Below are 26397 nucleotides of genomic sequence, written 5' to 3'. Positions count from 1 at the left end.
GCCCTGGGCTGTGTGCTGGTCCTGGCCTCCTCCCCGGGGGCGGAGTCTCTCTTCAATGGCGCCTGGAGCTCACCTCCTCTGCGAATCCTGCAGAATTCTCCTCAGCTCCCGTTCACGGGGTGTGGTGGCTGCAGTAGTTCCTTTCCACTCACAGTCCCGCTTGCTGCGTCGTTTGTTCTTGTTGGTCGTTTTAGTTTGTTGTTTTCCTCCTCTCTGCTGGTCGGAGAGTGCCGCCTCTGTGGGCGGGGGAGGGGAGCAGGGTTCTGCGCTTCCCTCCCTTCTGGTCCTCTTTTATGGCAACTTTCTTCTTCGGCCGTTTGCTGGAGTCGTCCGTTTATCTTCCGTGTCCCGGTTCTGACTGGGACCTGCCGCTTTTCCTCCCTATTCACTTTTTTTAATGGGAGATCTTACTCGCAGCGTCTCCTCGCCGCCATGTTGCTCCGCCCCTCCCCAAATAAATTTTAATATTGATTTTAGGTACCTATGTTTATATTCTTTTTATTTAGTGAGATACAAAAAAATTATAATGTGGTGCTCAGCAAGATAAGTTAGAAAGAAAAAGAAAAATACCGGATGGTCTCACTCCTAGCAGGAATCTAGAAAACCTAAATAAGGGACCAGGAAAAAGACTAATTAATACAAAGTAAAAATCAAAATCAACAAGCAACTATAAACCAGAGACACATTATGTTGGGGGGGTGGGGTGAGGAGAGGAAGGATTAGGGTCAAAATCAAAATAAGGGGGTGGTGCAGTTGTATGGGGAATATAACCAAAATGAAAATGCATACATTGTGCAAAAATGAAAAATGATGTAAGAATTATATAAAATAAAATATTAAAAAAATTATAATGTGGGGTTAGAGAATTAAATATAGCAAAAATTATATGATAAAGTTCTTTCTCTAATTATTTGAGTCCATCCCTAAATTGTGGTTATTTTCATTCATTTTTATATTGAAGTATGGATTTATATAATTACAACCTTTTAAAAATATATATATATATATATATTTTACATTATTGTTCCATTTTTGTAGTCTGTGTAAAATGTCCGCCACCAATTCACCCATGAACCATTACCATGGTCTCTCTTCCCACCCCATTTTGATTCCTCTCCCATTCCCTCCCCTGCATAATGTCTTTGATTTATAGTTACCTGCTAGTTTTTTTTTTTTTTTTCCTGATCTCTTATTTGGTTTCCTGTATTCCTCCTATAAGTGAAACCATCTGATCTTTTTCTTTTTCCTTCTGACTTATTTCGCTGAGCATGATCCCTTCCAGCTCCATCCATGTTGCTGCAAATGGCATGAGTTTATCTTTTTTGATTGCTGAGTAATATTGCATTGTGTATATGTACAACATCTTGATCCAGTCATCTATATTTGGGAGTTCGGGTTGTTTCCATATCTTACCTACTGTAAATAGTACTGCAATAAACATAAGGGTGCAGTTGTCCTTTTGAGTTATGTTTTTGTATAATTACAACTTTTTGATAAAAGTTTACATTTGAAGTCAAGTCATATTTAAATATATATGGACTTCATTTCTCTTTCACATTTTGTAGGTAATTGACTTCTGTGATTATATTGTTTGAGTAATATATATTTTTAATTTCATTTTAGGAGTGTGGGCTGTACTGTGGTAGAAATGCTGACTGAAAAGCCTCCTTGGGCAGAATTTGAAGCAATGGCTGCCATCTTTAAAATCGCCACTCAGCCAACAAACCCAAAGCTGCCACCTCATGTCTCAGACTATACTCGAGATTTTCTCAAACGAATCTTTGTAGAGGCCAAACTGAGACCTTCAGCTGATGAACTCCTAAGGCACATGTTTGTGCACTATCACTAGCACCAGTAACCTCTCCTGTGCCTCTACCAGCTCCCATCTATTCATTCACCTTCTCTCTGACTGCACTTTTCTTTTTTTATAAAAAAGAGAGATGGGGAGAAAAAAAAGACAAGAGGGAAAGTATTTCTCTTGATTCTTGTTTAAATTTGCTTAATAATAGTAACCTAAATTTTTTATATTTAATCTTTTTTTCCCTTACAAGAACTTGAAACTTTTTTTTTTAATTTTTATAATATACTGATGTTGTTCAGAGAGATAAAGCACTTTAGTACATAGTCACTCTTTGTAGTACAAACAAATCATGTGGAATACCTAAAGATTGTAGAGTCTTTTCCTGTGTCACTGACAGATTGGTGGTGATGGGAAGACATGGAAAACAAGGAAAAGAAAATGATGTATAATTTGTAGTTTTTAGCGGTAGTATTTAAATAGATCCTCATTTGATTTGTGGGATTGAGCTCTAAACTTGAGTTTAGGGTAGGTACTCAATTTAAAGAATATGGGCTCCTTCTTATATCTGTATTCTTTAGATCCTAACCTCTGTCTACCAAGCTTTTTGCTCAGTAGGAATCTTGATAGAAAATATGAATTTTCAAGAGGTATGTTTGTTAAACCTACCAGTATAATAAGCAAATACACTATCGTAGATCCATGTTACTGGAATCTATAAACCTTGAGGGATAACTTTCTGCTTAAATATATATATATATATGTATGTGTGTGTGTGTGTGTATATATATATATATCTTAAAGCCGATATGGTAAACCAATAAGTAAATGCAAATTAAAAGACAAGCAGATATTGTGTGAGCAAAGGAGACCATATTTGCCAATCAACAGAAATAGTGGGGGGAAGAAAAAGAACTAAGAACTTATAAGCAATGTTCTTTAATTGAGGGGGGAAGTCTCATAATTAAGGGAAAGGAGAAATAATCAAAATCATGTATACTATCTTCCTATTCTTAGTTCCTGATTCCCCCACAGGTAACATCTAGGAACTAAGAATTTAACTTGGAGTATCCATGAGATAAAACCATTGTTCTTGGAATCACAGAATACTATAGCATCTCAAAAACCAATTATGTGAAACTGGTTGTCAAGGGCGGTGTGGGTATGATTTCACTTGGTGTTTGGCAATGTCCCATGGACATTTTTGGTTTCCATGTTATGAAGATGCTGTTAGCATCTAGTGGAGAGAGACCAGGGATGCTGCTGAAAAAACTAGAATATACAAGGACAGCACCCCCTACTGCCCACAAAGAATTACCCTGCCCAAAATGTCAAAAGTGCCAAAGTTGAAAAATCCTGTTGCAAAGAGCAGCCCCAGTTATAAAATGAAAACAGCCATTCTCATGGCAGGTTCCTTAGGAAAAGTAAATATCAAGTGATATAATGCAAAATGAGGGTTTTTACAAGAGCAGATATACCTTTACTTCTTATCAAAGGTGAATAATCTCAACAAATAGCAAATAGCAATCCTTTCCTTACCAGCTGCACTTGTACCCAAATCAGTAACTTCCTTTTTAGAAACAAAATGAATTTAAACATACAGCCTGTTGACCTCAACCATCTGTATCTATTCTTTCCTCAAAAGTCATTTCTAACTATGGTAAAAGGAAGCATATTAAAACAGAGTATTAACTACTACACAGGAAGACTAAAATCCCCAGGTATCTCTAGGATAATAATTAAGAGCAAGGCCATTCGATGGAAGGCAGCAACCAGGAAACCCCAGTATTTCTCATGGGATTGTGCTACTGGAAAACCTGAGTGACAGCAGTAATTTGACCACTTGCAGTTTTTCAAGCATGTCAGAGCAAGTGCTAAGTACTTTATTTTAAAGGTCTGGAAAGTAGTAGTCTTCCTGGAGGCCCTAAATATTATGCCTTTCATGAGATTCTTAAGGCACGTGGGTATTTTTATTTCCTATTAGTTATGCTCTCTTATGGACGCTCTTAAAATACTTTGTTTTTTTAAGTTAGGATAGATCTTGGTTTACTCTGTCAAGGTCCAATCTGGCACTCCCTGTAGGGAATTTGAAATTCCACTAACTGTTTGAAAAGAAGTCACGGCACAAATAGAGTTGTTAAAGCATTTTGCAGATCCTTAAAATCAAAGGAAGCAGCTTGCAAGGAAGAAGGTGGACTAGTGGCCCCTCCCCTAAGGAAATCAGTTGCCATACTTGTGCTATAAATATACTCCCCAAGGATGTGGATCTGTTATAATTTATCTTTCGTGAGTGAGGGCATCTCTTCTACTTGAGCAAGAGAATTGTATTTAGGCCAGTGGGATTTTTCTTCATTTCTTTGTCGTGTGTGGTTGTGGGTTTCTGTTTGGCTTATTTTTGGTCTGTCAGGGTAACTAGCAATGCAGAATATGAGACAAATGCTCTTTAGAGATAAATTTTGGGAGACTGTAAGACCCAAAGCAAACTGTTTGCTTTTCAGTCTCTTTTTCTCTCTTCTAATGCTATAGAAAATAAAATCACCTGAAATGAAACTACTAATTTAACACTGCTGCAGAAGACCTTTGTTTTATAGGAAAAATATTATTAGCTGTGGGAAAGTATTGTTCTTTATGTAAGGACTTTTAAAATAGACTTTTAGAGAGTTACTATATAAAATGTGATGTGAATTTATTTCAAATGAGTTGTGAAGGTACCAAAAAACTACAATAAAAGTTAATATATTTAAAAACTACAAGAACAGAAAAGCTTGAAGTGGGTGGGGGTTATGAAAGACCAAAAGTAAATTTAATAAAGAAAATTTTGAAACGAAATACCTTTATCAGGGACAGTTAAATATAACACTCCAGTTTTTCTTTCTAATAATGGTGTGGATTTACAAACAAAATTTCAACTTTTTGAGATGACTCTAAATGTATTTTGTTTTTCAAATGCACAACTGATTCTACTATACTGTAATGTTTCTTTGCTAAGGCTGGAAAATGACCAGACTGCTGACTTTGTGCCTTTAAAATGCATTCTGCTTTGAATAGTGGCAGATTTTTTGGTGCTGGAGGAGATTCACTCGCAGTCTTACATGTGCTTTTCAGGAAATATCTTTCTATTTAGGCCTTGAGAGATTCAAAATGGCATGACTTGGGCTTGGACCAAAATATAAGATCTTCTACATTGCAAACAAGGTGTACTGAATAAAAGGATTGAAAAATACTGTAATGACTAATGGAAATTATGATGGTTGGAAATTCTTTAAACTGTCTACAGACTGAAATTTTCAGTATGAATATCTTGAAAACCTTCCAAGTTTCCTCATTTACAAAACAAGTTTCTAACTTGAAAAATGGCTAAAGACTACTGCCTTAGAAAGTTTTCAAAGGCACAGTCAAAAAATACTTAATTTATGAGATTGAAATGTAAATACATGTGCTGAAGTTAAAATTTATTTCCAAGTAAATTGAAGTGGCTTTCACTTAAGAGAATCTTTCTCTTATTCCCTATAGAAACTACATTTAAAAGATGGAATTGTATCTTAAGCCTTTTGCTACTTCAGCTCGTACACATGTTGGGTCTGGTCTGTAGTGTTTCTGAGACACATGAACTAAGAAAGTCAAATCTGAATAGTTAATAGGAATTACCAAGCTTGGATGCAAAAGCCAAGATATTTACCAGATCCAGTCTCCTTGACCCCTGGCAGAGTTCTGTGCCAATGATTTCATTTGGGGTTTAGAGACCAAGTTTAATATAAAATCACCTGGTGTAAATCAAGTATAGCAATGTAACAGGGGTTTTTGTTTTGTTTTGTTTTGTTTTTTTTTAAATAGGATGAGTCTTTCATTTGCCTACTCATAATTATGGCTTATTGTATCAGGTACTAAATTAACTTATCCTTAAGAAGGTCACAGTCTAGGAGGAAGCATAAGCAAACAAATAGTTATAAAGTAAGGGGAAAGTAATTTCGGTAATCATTGGCTCATATATACTAAAGTGGTATTCACAATAGAGATTAAAAAAATTCCCAAATTGGAGGATCCCCCCGCCCCCCGCCAGCCCCGCATAAGTCTGACAGCCTCTCTTCTCAAGATGCTCTCTTAAAAGAACCCTACTAGTCCCAGTGAAGGGGACATTTATTCCATACTATGGTGGGTTTTTTCCTGCTGTTTCTTTTGAAGAAAAGAATATTTTATTTTGGTCCCAATTGTTAAAATACCCAAAACATTTGATAGAAATGAATTCTGTCAACAGCATTATTTAAGTTTGGTCTTTATTACAAATAAAATGTTCGTATTTATTTGAGTTTTAAGATTAGTTAAACATTAATGAAAAGAAAATTATTAATTTCTGGTAGTGCCTTTTTCTCTTTATGCCTTAATTTTATTTTATATCAAGAATAATTCAAGTTGCCCACTGAAATGAAGGTTTTCCCCAAATCAGTAGGTTTCAAAAGTTCATTTGGCCTTAGACTGTGTATTGATTCTTAAACTCTTATGTCTGTTTCCTCCTCTTCCCTTTACTACCTCTTCTTTTTTATGTTAGAAGAGAAAAATTTGCATTAGTCTGTGATAGACACACTTCAGTTTCTACTAGATGTGAACTTCTAAGATAAATATAAGAGGTATTCTAGTTCTGAAGAGACATAGAAAATTGTTTTTTAGGTTGATTACTTGATTTTCAATCACATTGGCGCTGTCCAAATTCTTTGTATATCATGATTCAATTATGATTTTTATAGCAGAGCTAGAATGGTGGTTTTTGCCCTGAGCTTGTTTAAATGTTTTACAAATGTTAAGGCCATGTGAGTTAGGGTAATGAGCAAGAAATCCAGGGGTAGTGAATTCTAATCCTTTCTAAGTAACATTTTGACTAAAACTCTAGCTTGCTTTTTTCTGTGAAGAGTGTGTGTGTGTGTTTGGGGCAGGGGTGGGAAGGAAGAAAAGGTATGAATGTTTCATTATATTAGACTGTTCTTGGAAGAACAACTCAAATGTGTATGACCTACTGATGATGGATGAGTGTAAACTGGCCTCTGCTAGGAAAGCCAGCACATTTTCTGCAAGTAGCTAGTACAAATGATTGTTTAACAGAGGTATTTATTGTAAATTGCCAAGCTCTTGTTTGCTAAAAGTAGATTAAAATTGAACTTGTGTGTATAATTGTGAGCATATATGTAAATCTTAAATAGAAAGTAACTGATTTTGCGTAGTTCTTTATGAACTTTGGAATAGAAATTCTGTCATCAAAACAAGCTTCCTTAGCTTACCAAGTATTCAAAAGGAAATTGTCTCATACCTCTTTTTGGTTGGCTAGGGAAGGTGTGCTGTGAAGCCACTGTTCTTACTTCATAGTTGTCTTTAGATTTGCTTTGACTTCTGCCATGGTCTGGACAGTATGCCACGAGAGGTGTAGGAGTGTTGTGGCCAGTTTTTCCTTCACACTCACTTGTCAGAGCTATAGTAATGGGCTCTCTGGAGAGTCTACAGAATCTTCTCTCAGTGATATTATGGTCGTGGTTTGGTTCCAGAAAATTGAAGGAGGGGGTCATAGCTATAGTAAAGAAAAGAATAAATTTTATTTGTTGCCTGTACACAGTTTCTTCTGTAATTCTTCATGTTTTTCATAATTGTGCATTTAAACTTATAACCATCTTTTTGTTAATAACTGCAAAGGCATTAAATCAGTGAGTACTATTATTCCTTATGCCTGATGACTTCTTGTTTGTATTCACAATCTGTATTATCAGAATCACTCTAAACCAAAGCTTTTATATTCCCAGCTCACATAGCCAAAATAATTAGCACTGTTACTTCTGCCCACTTGTAAGCTGATTGTGTAAAAATGATAAAGCAGGTACTAGTAGAATTTATATCTCAGTCTATCCTTCAAGTAAAAGGACAGGTGCTCAGTGTTTCCAATTAGACATGCGGAATTTACTTCATCTATTAAGGAACTATGTAGACATTACAAACTTGAGTTTGTGTGTGTGCCAATCTTAGTAACGTCACTTGACCATAGACGAACATACATATACAGTGGCATATGATGCCTCAGGTTGGTGGTGTATTCTTCCTAGTGTCTTGCTTGACATTTATGAACTTGTGTTTGACTTAAGGGGCATTTGAGGAAAGCTGTGAAGAAAAGGAGGTTATAGACTGACGTCTGATTTGTGCCATAAACATTTTGGAACGTAAGGAAGAGTCAGCTCTTCAGTATACATGCAGAATTTGTCTCCAAATAAGGATTTCTGAGTCTCTTAATGCCATTAACAGTCAAGTTTGTGACTATACTGAAAAGCACTTTTGTCTTCACTTATTTATATATTCTTAGAATTTATTTTTTAAAACCATGTGGTTAGAGGTGATTTTTAGCATTACTTGGAGGGGAGAAATAAGTAACAAAATTGCATCTTAAATTCTATTAGATACTGAGGATCCAAATAGATTTGACATAATCTCATTTTTCCAAAGACATTTTTCCCACCTGGAGTAAGAAGACAGTACTAGTGCAAACATTAGAGCTGGGATGGCTCACGGGCAAAGAAAATGGGCCAATACCTTGCCATAGTCCCTGCCCAGTTGAAGGTGCAGTGTCTGAGGATAAGAGTACTTACTTAAAAACAATTGTCTATAGTACAATCTTAATTAGCAAGTGAAGGTTTACATTTTTTTTATTGCTGTTCGTTCTAAAATTTGCTATCCTGTGTTCTGAAATATTATAAACGAGTTAATACCAAAAATACTTCTGTCTGACATCTCTTACATTTCACATGGTTCTCTTTATTCAGCTATCATTGTAAATAAAAGTAAACTTGGATAAATTTGAACATAAACATTTAACATTTGCAATTTGCAGATTTACCCGTTGACCTGATGGACACTTTTAAATGTAGCCATTAAATTCCCTGTATTTCACCTATGAGTTTCTCTCTAAACATTTTTATCAGTTGAATGCTGGGCAGTTTATAATTATGTACAGAGGTGTTCTTTTCCTATCAAGATTGACTTTTTTGCACATTTTTGGAAATGTTTCATTTGTACACTGATTTACTACTCTGACCAATAATTGTTGATGAGTGTATGAGCATCTTGAATGGGTGCATTAAACTACTGTCTGTGTCTCTACATTGTAACTTCTTTCAAGATGTAGCCATCAGTAACTGCTATTACTGACTTACTTGGACCTTGTTGCTTTTACAGAGTTTACTTACCTATGGTTCTATCTTTGTTGAAGAACTCAGGAGTTCACCATCACTTTCTGGTTTTATATGTATTTTAAAATTCACAACTAGATTGAAAGTATGCTTGTAACTCTGTGTATGAGGGTGTGTGTGTGTGTGTGTGTGTATGTCTTTTTCTGTCTGTAGGCACATGTATATATCCCAGTAATTTCTTACTTTCTTTCCATTCCTACATTTTTATGAACTTGTTTTATAAGGGTACTGTTTAGTTAGAATAATTAAATATATATAAAAGCTTTCTGAGAGATTATTTACTATATGAATATATTTTCAGCTGGCTGATCAAAAATATTTTTTTAATTTTCTTTTTAACCATTCAAAATGTATTTGTATTTCCAGAATTGGATGCAGATATTACTTAGCTATCAATTAAAATACTCTTGCTAGGAAAAGCAATGAATTTCAAGAATTTTATGATGTGCAAATTCAGAGGAAAAATAGAAACAGCAGCAAAAACAGTCTGTCCACTAAAATGGCCTTTGAGTTCTCAGAGCTATGAAAAAATGTGAGCAACTAAATTACCTTGAAGAGATGTCAAGGTTTTTATATATCCAGTTGTTGTTGGCCTGTCCTACTGTTGTTTTTTTTAATATTTCCTTCGTTCTATCCTAAAATATTTCAACTTCTCCTTTTTCTCCTACTGGGCAAGGTCAGGCTGCATTTATAAAACAATACATTGACATTTGTAATTCTCTGTAATTGGTGATAAATTGATTTAGAAATGTCCAAACATGCATTGCTGTGTCTTTATACTGTACTGTGTATTTTAAGTAACTGGCAGAAAAAGAATTGGAAATGAAATTTCCAATCCGACAATGTTATTGTACTGATGGAAGACCTTGTTTTTACTATGCGGTACCATGTAAAATTACTTGTGTTAGAAATAAAGTCCACTGTTGAAGTTGAATGTCCCTAATTATGTTACAAGGAGCCAATATGATTAGAAAAACTACCAGAAGCCAGATACAGTGTGGTATGTGCCACATTTCATGCACATTTTGACTTTGTGTTGTTCATTTATAATTGTGCTTGTAAAAAATGTATATAATTTGAGTTTTATAATTTTTATGTATTTGTTTTTTTCTTGCTCGTAAATAGCTTTTTTTAATGTAAAACAATCCATGTTTATATTTTGTTAGTGATCAAAGACTTTGTTTATATGGAAATTTGTATATTGTTGGCACATATCTTTGTTTAGATTTATCGTGCATGAAGGCTTGCAATAATTAGCACAATGAAAATTGCTTTTTCTTACATGTTAGTTCATCTTTTGGAAGATTGTGGTGCAAAGGCTTACTCTAAGTAACCTTCTGGACTAAGGAATGAACATAAATGAATGGCACTTTGAGTGTTAATAAAGCTGATATTTATTTCCACTGTGATTGACTTGTTCTGATCTGTTCTTGGGCACAAGGCATTCACAGTTGTCTCTCTTTTGCCTAGGTTGATCACTTTCTAGAAGACCAAGCGCAAACTAATCTAGAAACATTGACATAAATCTTTCCAGAATATAAGTATATAATGTCCTGCCCAACATGCTTTGTCATATGTTTCTTGATGCATTAATTTCCCAAATCATAAATTAACAGTGATTAAAAATGAACCATACTGTTAGAATGGAAGGAGTGGATGTTCTCACAGTATTGGAAATCATTCCAATTAATACCTTCATACACTGGGGCAATGCAAGTTCAAAGCCTCAGAAATGTCTATTATTTTCCTACCCAGCATTTCTCTCTCTAGGAATTAGTCCTCTGGAAATGCTTGCAATTGTGCTAAGGTATCTCTATAAAACCCCCAACTGAGATTCAACAATAGGGGCTATTGTAACAGAGTCCCACAAACTGGGTGGCTTATAACAATGGAAATTGATTGTCTCAGCTGGGACACTCAAGTCCCAAATGAACGTGTTAGCAGGTGTCTGAAAACTGTAGGTAAATCCTTCCTTGCATCTTCCTAATTTCTGGTAGCCCCAGGCATTCCTTGGCTTGTGGCAATATAATTAACATTCTTTGTCTCTCATCTTCGGGCTGTTCTATGTGTCTGTTCCATGTGTATTTCCCTTTTCTGCAAGGAATCCTGTCCTGTTGGATTAGGGCCCACCCTAGTGATTTTACCTGTTTCCAAATAAGGCACATTCTGAAGTACTGGGGATTAGGACTTCATAATGCTTTTTTTGAGGGGGGGCAATCTGCCTTATGGCCCCTAAAAATTCATATCCTTCCCTCCTGCAAATTAAATTCACTCCATTCCAGCATCCCTAAAATCATTCTAACATTAAGTCCAATATCTAAACACCATTAGTTTAGATCTCACCTAAGTTATCCAAATAAGTTAAACCTAAGAATCATGCTGGAGAAAATTCCTTTCCATCTGTGAATCTGTGACGACTAGTTACCTGTTCCAAAGTGTAATACAATGATAGGACAGGTGATACAGCAGTGAGATGCGTCCCTCCCTGGCTTAGAGAGAGAGAGAGAGCCCCTTCCTCTAAATTTAGCAAATCTTGACTTACATAAGTTATTATAAACTAATGTCTTGTTTTCCTTTTCCTTGTGTTCTGAGGGCAAAAAAGCCTTACTTGAAAACAAGCCCAGGGCGGAACCTTGTAAACATAATGTCAGAATAACCGCCAGATTGTGACGAAAACAAGTTGTCAACAATCACCGGATGCCTGTTGCAAGGAAGGCTGTGCTGATCCTTGTCCATGCGCCTCTTTTTAACTCCAGTCAAACACCTCCTACACTCTGCTAGTGAGCAGGAAGTGGTCTTTCAGACTCCAGTCTGCTGCCCTTCTTGTTTGTTGACAACACATTGACTTTCCTTCTTCTCAAACTCTGTTGTTTTATTGGCTAAGGGGAATTCCAGTATCACAAGAGGCAAAAATTGGAAGGTAAAAAGAGTACAGATCCCAAACTAGTCTGAAAACCTACCAGGACAAATACCATTAGATTTTAAGACTTGAGAATGACCCTCATTGGCTTCATCCTCTATCAGAAACTCACCGGAGCCCTCAGAATGAAGGGGGTGGCCCAAAGAGATAAGGGACCTCCCCCTGGCCCTATCCCTTCAAGGTCCACAGTGGTAACCACAACACTGCTGACCTCTGAGTTGCCCTCAAGTCATTCACTTATCTTGAAAGATGACCCGTTTGCAGTTGCTAAGTCTGTCGGTTTCTTTCCTGCCCACAGAATTTCTGAAATCTCACTGCCTGCCTTCATTTTGTCCCATCTCTGTTCCTCTTTATTTATTGTAGAAGAACTAGGCAGCAAGCCAGAGGTGCAGGGGGTGACAGGATTCACCAGAGACAGAGTGAGGAGCAGAACAGGTGGATCTACTGAAATCTACTGCTGAGGGGAGCAGCAGGCGAGGCAGGAGAGGTCTGCTGTGCCATGTGGGTTGCTCCCTGGTGGGGGATTGAACTCAGGCCGTAGTAGTGATAGTGCTGAGACTTAACTCCTAGGCCACCAGGGAGGCCCTCTGTTCCTTTTTAAACTCAGGATTTCTGCTGAGAGTTGACTGGATCCACAAGTCACATGCCTACTCTAGCAAATGGTTCTTCAACCACACCCTCTGTGCTTTCTCCTTATTTACAATATGGGCAGGCTAAGAACTTTCTAAATCCTCAAATTCTAATTTTTTGTTTAACAATTCCTTCTTCAGCTTCTCTCTTTTCACTTTCTCTCTTTCCTCCCAGCCTATGATAACCCCACCCTATTCACTTTCTCTGTTAGTTCAGCATTTATTAGATTCCACATTTTACTGTTTAACATTTTACTGTTACTAGCAACAAGGAGAAACCAGACTGGACTTTCAGGCTTTGCTTAAAAGTGTTAGCTGAATATCCATTTTACTGCTTACAGGTTCTGCTTTCCACCTAACAGAAAAAAATTCAGCCAAGTTCTCTGCCAATGTATAACAAAAATCACTTTTCCTCTCATTTTCAATAGCATATTTCTCATTTCCAAGCACTTAGTAGAATCACCTTTAATGTGCCTGTTTATACTAATAGTCTATTCGAGACAATCTAGACTTTATCTGTCATGCATCTCAGAATTCTTCCATCCTTTTCCTATTGCCAATTATGAAACCACTCATAGTTTTAGGTGTTGTTACAGCAGTACTGCACTTCCTTTATCAAACTCTGTTAGTCAGGGTCTTGAGATGGGCAGAACTTCTCTGGTACACAGGAGGAAGAATTCTTCCTCTGGGAAACTTCTCTTTGCTCTTGTATTCTTCAAAATTGATTGGATGAGACTTGCCCACCCACATTATTGAGGGCAATCTCCTTAACTTAAAAAATCTACCAGTTGTAGGGCCTCCCTGGTAGCGCAAAGGGTTAAGATGCAGCACTATGAAGCTACCCACAGCCACTGCAGCATGAGTTTGATCCCCAGTCAGGGAGTTAACCCACGTGGCACAGCAGACCTCTCCTGTCTCCCCGCTGCTCCTCTCAGCAGTGTATTTCAGTGGATCCATCGGTTCTGCTCCCCACTCTGTCTCTGGTGAATCCTCTCACCCCCCACACTTCTGGCCTGTACCCCAGTTCTTGTATGCATAAATAAATAAATAAATAAATCTTAAAAAAAAAAAAAAAAAGGTCTTTGACATCTAAATGGTCTTTGAGCAAACAATGGACTCTGTAGCCTAACTGATACAAGGATTAGCTATTAGGGTTGGAGCAAATAAATCATAGCTGAAATTCTCCAAAATATAAGATTGACTGAAAGAAAGGCGGGTAAGTGAGCTATACAGAATACCTATTTGTGATATACGTGTCACTTATGTGGTGGGACGGAATTGTGAGTGGTTATTACTTTTGCTTATCTGTAATTTTTAAATATTTGTGATCAGTAGGGACATTTTTATTACAAAGTATTTCCTCCAGCTTTATTGAGATATAAGTAACATATAACATAGTATAAGTTTGAGGTGTACAAAGTATTGATTTACTGTTAGGGGGAAAGGATGTGCTGAGCAAACTCCATACAGGCTTTGTGGACTCCACCCCCACTCCATCAAGACACTGGGAACTACAAATCCCTTGATCCCCAAAGGGAGAGTTGCGAGGACCAGCCATGTGGGTGGGGTCGGCTCACTTGGCTCCTGCTCTCGGCCAGGCAGGTTTGGTCTCGGCCGGTCATTGGGATTCCAGGTCAGCGGAATGGGTAGGACGCATTTAAGACTTTATCTCCCTTTTCTCTCTGAGCCGTTCATTTCCTCATTCTCCTTCCCTTGTAAATAAACTTTTGTTAGCAGTTTGTGGGTGCCTGCAGTGTGAGTCCCTTTGAAGCGGGCAGGTGAGGACCACAGTCAGGCAACCTGTTTTATATCGGGGTTGTCCTGTAACATTACTACATTTGGGTTTTGCAGTATGATTACTACCATAGCGTTATCCATCATATAATTATTATTCCTTCTGTGTTTCTTAGCCACTTTTTTAAAAGATTTATTTATCTTGCATACAAGAACTGGGGTACAGTCCAGAGGTGTTGGGGGTGACCTCTTTACCAGAGAGAGAGTGGGAAAAAGAACAGGCAGACTGACTGAAATACACTGCTGAGGGGAGCCGTAGGCGAGTCAGGAGAAGTCTGCTACGCCTGAGCAACTTTCATGTATGTAATATACTGGTAACTATAATCATCATCCTGTACATTAGATTTCCAGAACTTACTCATCTTCTAACTTCTAAAGAAATTTACTCTTTGACCAATATCTCCTGATTTCCCCCACCTCCCAGCCTATGATAACCCCACTCTATTCACTTTCTCTGTTAGTTCAACATTTATTAGATTCCACATGTAAGCAATCTCATACAGTGTCTTTCTCTGTCTGACTTAACACAGTGCTTTCAAGGTCCATCCATGTCATTGCCTATGGCAGGATTTCTTTGTTTTTCAGAGGGAACACCTTTATCCATTCATCTGCCAGTACATACTTATGTTGTTTCCAAATCTTGGCTACAGTGACTAATGCCACAATAAATATGGAAGTTCTGGTGCTGTTTTCATCTCCTTTGGATATATATGCCCAGGGTGGATCGCTGAATAATTTTCTAGTTATATTTTTAATTTTTTGAAGGACCCCAATACTGTTTTTCATAGTTGCTGTACCAATTTACATTCTCATTAACAGTAAACCAGAGTTTGCCTTTTTCCACATCCTCACTGACACTTATCTTTTCATTGATATCCATTCTTACAGGTGTGAGGTGATATTTCATTGTGATTTTTATTTTTTTTTGCAGTTCCCTAATGATCTGTGAGCATCTTTTTCAAATGTACCCATTGGCCATTTGTAAATCTTCATTGGAGAATTTCTTTTCCGTTCCTCTGCCCATTTTTAAATCAGATTTTTAAATTTTGTATTGAGTTGTATAAATTCTTTATATATTTTGGATATTAGTCCTTTATCAGATATATGGTTTGCAAATATTTTCTCCCATTCAGTAGATTGCCTTTGCATTTTCTTTGATGGTATCTTTTGCTGCGTAGTAGCTTTTTAGTTTGTTGTATTCCTACTTATTTATTTTTTTCCTTTATTGCTTATGCTTTTGCATAAAAATCATTGCCAAGCATCGATGTCATCAACATGGTGGTGAAGGGACACTAGGATCTAGTTCTCCCATAAAAAGTCCGATAGGGAGAAATAACAGTGAGTTCCTGATGGGACCTGGATGTGTTAGATGAACTTGGCAACCCTGGTGATTCACTCAGATGCAGAGGAAATTTGGAAAGACAGGGGAAGGGAAGAGAGAAAACCACCTGAGGGCTTGCGGTACCTTATCCCCAACCCTACCCACAAAGCCGGCCCACTTTGTCTAAAAGAAACAGAGGAAAAGCTTGGAGACAATGATGCCTGGAGAGTCCTGAGACATCTGAGAAGTGTGGACTGTGACAGGTAGGCAAACAGGGTCTTGGCACGGTGTAGGGTAAATGATTGTATATGGCTTTTCTGCCCTTGTCCCATCAGGATTGATGATGGATCCCTGCCGTCCTGAATGCATGCCGGATGGCGGGCAACAGGATTTTGTTACATTATTATATTCAGTTGTAATTTTTATTCTTATGGGCCATGGCTGCAGTATTTATATTTGCCAAGGGAAACTTGTAGAACACAAGAGAGCCCAATAAAGAGTGAAGATTCACCAGGGGCTGGAAGCCTGTGGCCTCCAGGCCGCGCCCTCCCCCCACCACCCCCACACCCCTGACTGCCATGTACCTGGTTGCTGCACTACATGCAAAACCTAATAAAAGCCTGAAAAAGTCACCGAGGGCTCCAGGACTCTCCTTTACCTGTCTGCTCTGCTCAGATCATAGAGAACCAGCTCTGTGCCTTCCTGGCACTACACACAGGCACACAGTGCCAGGTGTGAACCCTTTTGTTGTGGCACTTCCTCCCAGTCCCCCCCTCGAAGAGATCAGCAGAACCATTTAACCGGTCCCACTTACTAGCAGGCAGGACATCAGGGGGCACTTCATAGGGCTGGTACCTACAGTGGGGGCCTCTCGGTACCCCAAGCCCTCAGGTGAAGGAGGCCAGAGGAGCCCCATCACCCACCCAACCACCTCATGGGCCCAGAAGGAGTGCCGACCCACCCTCACCCACACCCACACTTCATTCCCTGCCTTTCTGTGCTTGTTTCTTTTACCCCTGGGAAGACCATCATACTCAGCCTAGGGCACCCCCAGGGGATGAGGCAGAACAGCAAGGACTTCAGAGGCCTGAGAAGCTACTCTCCCCTGTCTGTGCCTGTCTGCTCACTGGTCAGTGGGTTGTCTGCTGTTCCTTTCCGCCTTTCTTATTTCTATTTTTCAATTCTCCTTTCTTCTTTCTCCCCTTTAGCATCACCGCCACCGCGTCCTCTTCTCTGTTACAGTCTCTCCTCTCCCCGCATCTAGCCCTTTCTTTCTTCTCTCACCTTCATTCCTTTTACATTTCCTGGTCACCCGCCCCTTTCCTCTTCTCCCTTCTTTCACTCCTTATTCCCTTTCCATCCTGGTCTTCTGAGACATGCCTTGAGGGACCCAGCAGCTCAGCAGAGAAGCGCATCGCACCTCCGAGTGGACCTGGCCTCAGCATGTGTCTGCAGGTGGAGCACTCCACATGCGGCTCTCGACTACCACAGGCTGAGACGTCAGGTCCCATCCTACATAGTGGGGGCTGGAAAAGCAGGGGCTCCTGGAGCAAAGCAGAGCTCAGAACAGCACCTACCTTAATAGAAGAGTCCAGACTTATAGGTGGGAACTGCAGGAACCCCCAACTCCCAAGTCTGGTAACCCCCAACACCCTGGGAAGAGCGACGGGAACTACCACCTGCCTGGAGCAGGGGTACAGCTAACGAGAGAGGAAGGGGCAGCTACAAGAGCCCTCACCTACACCTCTACCCACCAGCCACAGCAGCTCAGACACTAGGCAGACACATCCACGCCTCAGCAAGAGAAATCAGAAGTCATGCCCACCAGCACCAGCAGTACAGGAGCACTACAAACAGAGCAAAGCCAAAGGCTAACAATGAGAAGAAAGAAATATACAAATGATCAAGCAGGCCCTTGTGGGAACAATACAACACAGAAAGAAAGTCAACCTCCAGAACCCGATAATACCCACATGGAAGACTGTCTCCACCTAACAGAAAAAGAATTCAAAAAGGCCATAATGAAAACAAAGAGTTAAGAGCAAAAACAGAAAGAGATAAGATGTAATCAATGAACTGAGGAAGAAAGTGAAAGAACTGGAGGATATCCAGAGATTAGCAGAGGAGCTCAAAAATTCTGGGAAAAGCCATGAAAATAGAAGAAATGGAAGAATGAATCAGTACTCTCAAAGATACAAACAAAAAGAACCAAGAAAGTAAAGTAAATTGAAGTACAGAGGAAAAAGAATGAAGGCACACTTTGAGAACTACCTGACACATTGAGGAAAGGAAATATAAGAGTCATAGGAATCCCAGAAGGTGAGGAGAGAGACTAAGGAACCGAGAAACTATTCAAGGAGATAATTGAAGAGAACTTCCCAAGCATGAAGAAGGAAATGAAAATAGACATACAGGCAGTGAGAAGAACACCAAATTACCAAAATGAAAGGAAAACTACAGTAAGACACATAATAGTAAAGTTTCCAAAGGTCCAAGACAAGTTAAAAATAATGAAACTGATGAGGGCAAAGAAACAGTTAACCTATAAAGGAAAACCAATCAGGCTGACATCAGACTTCTCTGAAGAAACAATGTGGGCAAGAAGAGAATAGAGCGACATATTCAACAAATTCCAAGACAACAAATGCCAACCAAGAATACTCTACCACACAAAGCTCTCCTTCCTCTATGAAGGAAAAATAAAAACCTTCTAAGACAAACAAAACCTCCAGAAATTCATTAAAACTAAATCCCCACTCCAATAAATATTACAAGAAACCCTAAAGCCAAAACCAATAGAGGGATGAATAGGAAGAACAGAATAAAGCAAGGAATAAAATCACAAAAAGGCAGATAAAATGGCAAATACGGATGCCAATGTATCAGTTTTAACTCTAAATGGAAATGGACTAAATTTATGAATAAAAAGACACAGAATAAGCAGGCTGGATTAAAAAACAGAACCCAACCATTTGCTGTTTCCTAGAAGGACATTTAACTACAAAATATAAACATAGAGTGAAAGTAAAGGGATGGAGAACAATCTTACAAGCAAATGGAGCAAAAAAGAAGGCAGAAGCAGCTATGATTATATCAGATGAAATAGACTTCAAACTAAAAACGGTAAAAAGAGACATAGGCGGTCACTACTTATGATTAAGAGGACACACATCAAGAAAACATAACACCCATCAATATGTACTCACCAAATGAAGGAGCAACAAAATGTGTCAGACAAGTATTATCATCTCTGAAAATAGACATTAGCGAAAATACAAATAAATAGGATCATAAATGAAAGAGGAGAAATCACAACAGACACAGCAGAAATCAAAGAATAATCAGAAATTACTATGAACAGTTATATGCAAACAAGTTCAACAATCTAGAAGAGATGGACAAATTTCTACCACTTTACAATCACCCAACGCTAGATAAAGAAGAAATAGAACACATAAACAGACCAATTACAAGCAGTGAAATTGAAATGGCAATCAAAACCCTCCTCAAAAACAAAAGCACAGGACCAGATAGATTTACAAATGAATTCTACCAAACATTCAGAAAAGAACTGGTGCCTATCCCTCACAAACTCTTTCAAAAAATAGAGAAGGAAGGGATAATACCAAGCACATTCTGTGAGGCCAACATTACACTAATACCAAAATCAAACAAGGACAATGCAAAAAAAGGAAACTACAGGCCAATCTCTCTAATGAATATTGATGCAAAAATCCTCAATAAAATTTTAGCTATCAGAATCCAACAATGGATCCATAAGATAATTCACCACGACCAAGTAGGATTTATTCCAGGGACACAAGGATGGTTCAACATCTGAAAATCAATCAAAGTTATCCAACACATCAACAGAAAGAAATATAAAAATCATATGATAATATCCATAGATGCAGAGAAACTTTCAACAAAGTACAACACCCATTTATATGAAGGCCCTGGAAATTCTCGGGATACAAGGAACATACCTCAACATCATAAAGGCCATATTTGCAAGCCCATAGACAATATCATTCTTAATGGTGAAAAGCTGAAAGCATTTCCATTAAGATCTGGAACAAGACAAGGATATCCACTTTCACCCCTGCTTTTCAATATAATACTGGAAGTCCTAGCAATAAGACAAGAGAAAGACATACGAGGAATCCAAATAGGGAAGGAAGAAGTAAAACTATCACAATTTGCAGATGATATCGTAACATACATAGAGAACCCCAAAAACTCCACAGAAAAACCAAACTAATCAATCAGTTTAGTAAAGTGGCAGGATACAAAATCAACATGCAAAAGTTAGTAGCCTTCCTATGCACAAATAATAAATCTGAAGAAGAAATCAAGAAAACCATCACTTTCATTATTGAAAAAAAATACTTGGGAATAAACCTAACAAAAGAGGTAAAGGACCTATACAAAGAAAACTATAAAACAATGTTAAAAGATATAGAAGATGACACAAAGAAATAGAAAGACATCCCTTGCGCATGGATTGGAATAATTAACATTATCAAAATGGCCATCCTCCCAAAAGCAATTTACAGATTCAATACTATTCCAATAAAAATTTCAATGATATTTTTCAAAGAAATAGAGCAAATATTGATGCAATTCATATGGAGCCACCAAAACCCCCAAATAGCCAAAGCTCTCCTGAAAAAAAAAGAAGGAAATGGAGGTATCACACATATTACAAACTATATTACAAAGCCATAATAATCTATATTTCAAACTATATTACAAAGCCATAATAATCAAAACTGCATGGTATTGGAACAAGAACAGACACACAGACCAGTGGAACTAAAGAGAAATTCCAGAAATAAACCCACAAATTTATGGTCAACTAATCTTTGACAAAGGAGCAAAGAATATGCACTGGAGCAAAGAAAGCTTGTTCAATAAATGGTGCTGGGAAAAGTGGGTCGCTACATGCAAAAGAATGAAGCTTGACCACTACCTCACACCATGCACAAAAACCAATTCAAAATGGATTAAAGAACAAGACATAAGACCTGAAACCATAAAATACATAGAAGGAAATATAGGCGAAACACTACATGACATGAACCTCAAAGACATCTTTACAGACGCATCGCCCAAAGCAGTGATAGTGAAGGCAAAGATAAACAGCTGGGACTACATCAAATTAAAGAGCTTCTGCACAGCAAGAGAAACAATAACCAAAACAAAGAAAACCCCCCCTGATTGGGAGAAAATTTTTGCATCCAACACTAATGATAAAGGACTAATCACAAAAATCTACAAAGAGCTGACGAGATTTAACAAAATCAAAGTAAATAACCCTGTCAAAAAATGGGCAGAAGAGCTAAAAAGAAACTTCTCCAAAGAGGAAATGCAAATGGCCAACAGGCATATGAAAAAATGTTCAACATCACTTGTAATTAGGGAAATGCAAATCAAAACTACCATGAGATACCATCTTACACTAGTGAGAATGGCACATATTAAAAAAACTAGCAACAACAAATGTTGGCGAGGTTGTGGAGAAAAAGGAACTCTCCTGCATTGCTGGTGGGAGTGCAACTGGTCCAATCACTATGGAAAGCTGTCTGGAGGCTCCTCAGTCTACTAAAAGTAGAGCTACCATACAACCTGGCAATTCCACTCCTAGGGATCTACCCAAAGGACACAAAATCATTGATTCAAAAGAACACCTGTACACCTATGTTTATTACAGCACTATTTAAAACAGGTAAAACCTGGAAACAACCCAGATGCCCAAAAATAGATGACTGGATCAGGAAGATGTGGTACATATACACAATGGAATATTATTCAGCAATCAAGAAAGATAAACTCATGTCATTCGCATGAGTTTATGGAGCTCAAAGGAATTATGCTCAGTAAAATAAGCCAGAAGGAAAAAGAAAAATATTGAATGGTTTCACTTATTGGAGGATATAGGGGAACCAAATAAGGGATCAGGGTAAAAAGCAGTAACAATAAAAAAAAAAAAAAACAAAACCAGACAACAATACAGAGACAACTATAAATCAGAGTCATTCTGCAGGGGAGGGGTACGGAGAGGGAGAAGGATCAAAATGAGGGCGGGAAGAACACAAGGGACTGTGGTGATGGTGCACAGGTGAATTGGTGGTGGAAATTCTATGGGAACTACACCTGAGAAAAGAAAGCAAGCATTGTAAACAAATGAACAATGATGAAAGATATATTTAAATATGTCTTGTTAGGCCGTGTGGCAGTGGGATGAAAAGGACTACTCAGAGTCCATGTGCAGAACAAGGAGAAGACTAGGGGGACTGCACCAAAAAAATGCAGCCATAACACTTGCTGTTTCTGCACATGCTGTTTTCAGCATGTATAAATCCTCACACCAGGACTTTTGCCCTAGGAGGTTTCTTATCAACTTTCACTGTTTCCGCGCACTGAGAAGCACAGAATAATCAAAGCAAAGAATAATCAAGGCAATGACACAGAATATTTGAGGCACACAATAATCCAAGCTCCCACATTTCCCCCTTTTTTGTTTTATGACAGGTCAAAATCAGGAGAGTCCAGAGAAGGCACAGGAAGGGGTTGATATTATGATGGTTGTAGAAGGGTGAGCATGTCCTTGACGTTCACAGTCCTACAGAGCGTGAGACAGAGGGCCTTTAGCACTAAAAAAACCACAGAAGACATAATAAACCCAATCCTGTCATAACCCATATTCTGATATTGGGACCTGAAAACCAATTTGTTGGATTTAGCCTAGATCATTGGGCTGGATCATTTAGATGGCTTAAGGTGACATTTTTTGTTGTTTCTGAGATCTAGCATATCTTTGTCCTAGATGGTCATGGAAGACAACATGAAGGTGCTGTTGAATGTCTTCCCAAGAGGAAGTGGTGTTAAAAGGAACAGAAGTAACACACACAGAGCCGTACTCAGCATCACAACTAAGTTTGGTGCGGGTGCAGAGGGCTTGTTGATGTTCTCCAAGCCAGGGCACTATGCCTTGAGGGCATCTAATCGCGGTAAGTTTCCTGATCAATGGCGGTTTGAGTCAGGAGTTCAGAAGTAACATTTTGAAAATACTGATTCATCTGCTGTGCAGTTTGATGGAATGTGATAGGGCCACTATAGCAGGAGCAGCAGTCGCGGCCACAGTAGTGGCAGCAATAATGGCAGCTCTGAGGACACCCAAAATCTTTTTGGTCGAGTATGTTCTCAATCATGGGTAATTTGTTCAAGAGCAGATTCTCCAGTCCACTCACGGGTAAGATTAACTGGCAGCCAGGCCTCAGCTCTTTGTTTTAGAATGAACACATGCATAATGTTAAGACTAGTGATGTTATGGTGAGTGCAAGGGGTTAACCATGTGGCATTGGCATGAAAGGTGGTATTAAAACCTTTAACCTTTTGTTGGCTAGAATCAGAATCAATAGTCACTGTAATATTAGGGGTTCTGGAGGTCATAATAAAAATACAGGGTCTAGAAGTACAGATCATGACCTGTGCTATGACGTCATTACTGGTCCATACAAGGCGTCCAGCCTGTTTTTGATAAGATCCTTTACAGATCACTTGGGGGGAAAAGTTTAAGGTGATGTGCCAAAATGCTTTTTTAAGGGAGACATTTGAGAGGGATGTCTGATTCATTCTTTTCTTTCTTTCTTCCTTTCTTTCTTTCTTTTATATATTTTTTACATCATTTTTCATTTTTGCACAATGTATGCATTTTCATTTTGGTTATATTCCCCATACAATTCACCCCCCCTTATTTTGACCCTAATCTTTCCTCTCCCCGCTCCTCCCTCCCACTCCCCGTAGTGTGTCTGGTTTATAGTTGCTTTGTTGATTTTGATTTTACTTTATTGTAATTAGTCTTTTTCCTGGTTCCTTATTTAGGTTTTCTAAATTCCTGCTATGAGTGAGACCATCCGGTATTTTTCTTTTTCTTTCTGGCTTATTTCGCTGAGCATGATCCCTTCCAGCTCTATCCATGTTGCTGCAAAGTGCATGAGTTTATTTTTTTTTTTGATTGATGAGTAATATTCCATGGTGTACATGTACCACATCTTCTTGATCCAGTCATCTGTTTTTGGGCATTTGCGTTGTTTCCATAGCTTAGCTATTGTGGATAGTGCTGCTATAAACATAGGGGTGCAGGTGCCCTTTGGAATTGATGTTTCTGTGTCCTTTGGGTAAATACCTAGTAGTGGTATTGCTGGATCATATGGAAGCTCCATCTTTAAAAGCAGGTTGGGGAATCTCCACACAGCTTTACATAGTGGTTGGACCAGTTTGCACTCCCACCAGCAGTGCAGGAGAGGTCCTTTTTCTACATCCTTGACAACATTTGTTGTTGCTAGTTTTGTTTTTTTTTTTCATGTGTGCCATTCTCACTGGTGTAAGGTGGTATCTCATTGTAGTTTTGATTTGGATTTCCCTGATTGCAAGTGATGCTGAACATTTTTTCATATACCTGTTGGCCATTTGCATTTCCTCTTTGGAGAAGTACCTTTTTAGCTCTTCTGCCCATTTTTTGACTAGATTATTTACTTTGTTTTTGTGGAGTCTCATCAGCTCTTTGTACATTTTTGTGATCACCCTATAAGACCTGAAACCATAAAATATATAGAAGGCATTATAGGAGAAACACTACATGGCATACACCTCAGTAACATCTTTAAAGAATCATCACCTAGAGCAGTGATAGCAAAGGCAAAGAAAAACAGCTGGGACTACATCAAATTAAAGAGCTTCTGTACAGCAAAAGAGAAAGTAACCAAAACAAAGAGACACCCCACCAGCTGGGGGAAAAATTTTGCACACAACACTGATGTCTGATTCTTAATAAAGGCCCAGCTAAACCTGGATTCTAATGTCCAGGATAGCCATACTAATTAAATGGAAGGGCCCAATTTTAGACTGTGTTAGTTTTTTGGACCAGTAAATATTGAGGTCCCCAGTTTTCAAGAGACCAGTTAGCAAACAGAGAATTTTCTGTAAGATTAGTTGATCTACAGATGACCCAATTTAGGTCCAGACCTTCTCCAAGTAGTACCCAGGGATGAGAGCAAATGGGGACATTAGGTTTCGGAAAGTTTTTTCCCCAAAATTGATGTACCTCCTACGCCTGCTGTTGGAATGAAAATTTGATGGTTAATTATTTTACTGCGATTTTCACCATCCATACCTAGATAAATGTGATTCATGTACCACTGAGGTTGTAAAGGGATGCTATAATTATCAGAACTATGGGTAGCATTTAGTACCGCAATTTCTTAGTGGACCCAAAGGAGGAAGCCAATTTCCTTGGGAAAAGCAGAATAGAAGAGGATAAAGGAGTTTCTGGGTCCCCACCAGGTGATTAACTAAACACTGGTGGATTTAATATTTGTGTCCAATAGGTGGCGTTACTTAGGTGGTGTTTCAATAGGTGGAATGAAACATAATAGTCCTAAGAACAAGAGCAGCCATGTCACCTTAAGGCCTTTGGAATTTATGTGATGTGAGCTAACATTGATAAGAACAAATTTTCTGGGGTCTCAGGAGTCCCTGTGACCTTTAAAGTATTTTCTGCTTCACTTGTTAACTTTTTTAGATCACTGCTTTGTCAAGTCCAAACGATCCATCTTCTTCCTTTTCTGTCCCCTCCTGGGAGGTGGGTGTATGGCAAGCGTTTTAATCTCCAGACAGTTTTTTCCTGTTTGATGCCAAATCATGGTAAGGGCATATAGCCTTTGCTGGTATCCAAAGAGTTCCTGTAGGGGAAGAACAGAAGCATACCCTCTTCCCTGTCCCAGCCAATTTGGTCCTGGTAATGGGTGTTGGTACAAAATCATATATATATTTAAGACTGGAATGTTAAATTAATTGCAGAATTGCAAAATGTAACAATTTTATAAACCAAGGTGTTTTACTTAGGCAAGCACTAGATAGATTGATTTTAAAAAAAAAAACAGGAAAAATCAGAGAGACTTAATATATACATTTTTTACATACATGTGAGAAACTCAGTACTGCTAAGTAACTTGCCCATGAGGCAAGACGTCGTCTTGAAATTTTACTAGGACAAGGAGGAAGAAAGAATTTAATTAGGGCTTTTCCTGGAAAAGGAAAAACTTCTCTTAATTGTATTAGGAGAAGTTTAGGTATAATCACCAAAATGTAAATTTATTGTTTTTACATAGACCAGGTCAATCCTCTTTTTTTTTCCTGAATATTGTACGTTTCCTTTTTAAAATAAAGGCATTTGAACATAGAATAAAATATTGATACCCAACATTATAACCTAAGGCATGCATACTTCAAATTTAACCATTAAGTTTTTTTTTTTTTTAAGATTTTTTTATTTATTTATACAAGCACTGGGTACAGTCAGAGCACGGGAGAGTGAGAGAATTCACCAGAGCCAGAGCGGGGAACAGAACAGACAGACCGACGAAGTACACTGCTGAGGGGAGCAGTGGGCAGCAGGAGAGGTCTGCGCGCCATGTGGGACCCTTATCCGGTGGCCAGTGATAGAACCGGCACTGCAGAGGCTGCGGGCAGCTTTGCAACCCAGTGCTCACCCGCTGCGCCACCAGGGGAGGCCCCTTAACCATTAAGTTTTGAACTAGGTTTTGATTAACAAAATTTTAGATCATGATCTCAAAATTTGGGATTTTTTAGTTAGAATTTATATAGGCACCATTTATAATTAACCATCTGGAGACATAAGACAATGATAGACA

At 38.4% G+C, this 26397-nt stretch overlaps 1 protein-coding gene across 2 annotated transcripts in view; it reads left to right on the top strand.

The window, feature by feature from the left end:
- The window catches only part of MAP3K2 (mitogen-activated protein kinase kinase kinase 2), an 83479-nt gene extending 73035 nt beyond the window's left edge, over positions 1–10444 (top strand). For both annotated transcript variants that reach the window (XM_037523123.2, XM_037523125.2), the window contains exon 17: positions 1624–10444. In XM_037523123.2, the coding sequence (XP_037379020.1) occupies positions 1624–1849 (226 nt within the window). In that variant the 3' untranslated portion in view covers positions 1850–10444. The remainder of the gene's footprint in view (positions 1–1623) is intronic.
- The last annotated feature ends 15953 nt before the right edge of the window (positions 10445–26397 follow it).

The sequence above is a fragment of the Talpa occidentalis genome, unplaced genomic scaffold (genome assembly GCF_014898055.3).
Source record: "Talpa occidentalis isolate TD23 unplaced genomic scaffold, MPIMG_talOcc4v2.1 talOcc4.3, whole genome shotgun sequence".
Classification (NCBI taxonomy): Eukaryota; Metazoa; Chordata; class Mammalia; order Eulipotyphla; family Talpidae; genus Talpa; species Talpa occidentalis.
Note: the sequence above shows the minus strand (reverse complement) of the source record. Positions and strands in the feature narration are given on the sequence as shown.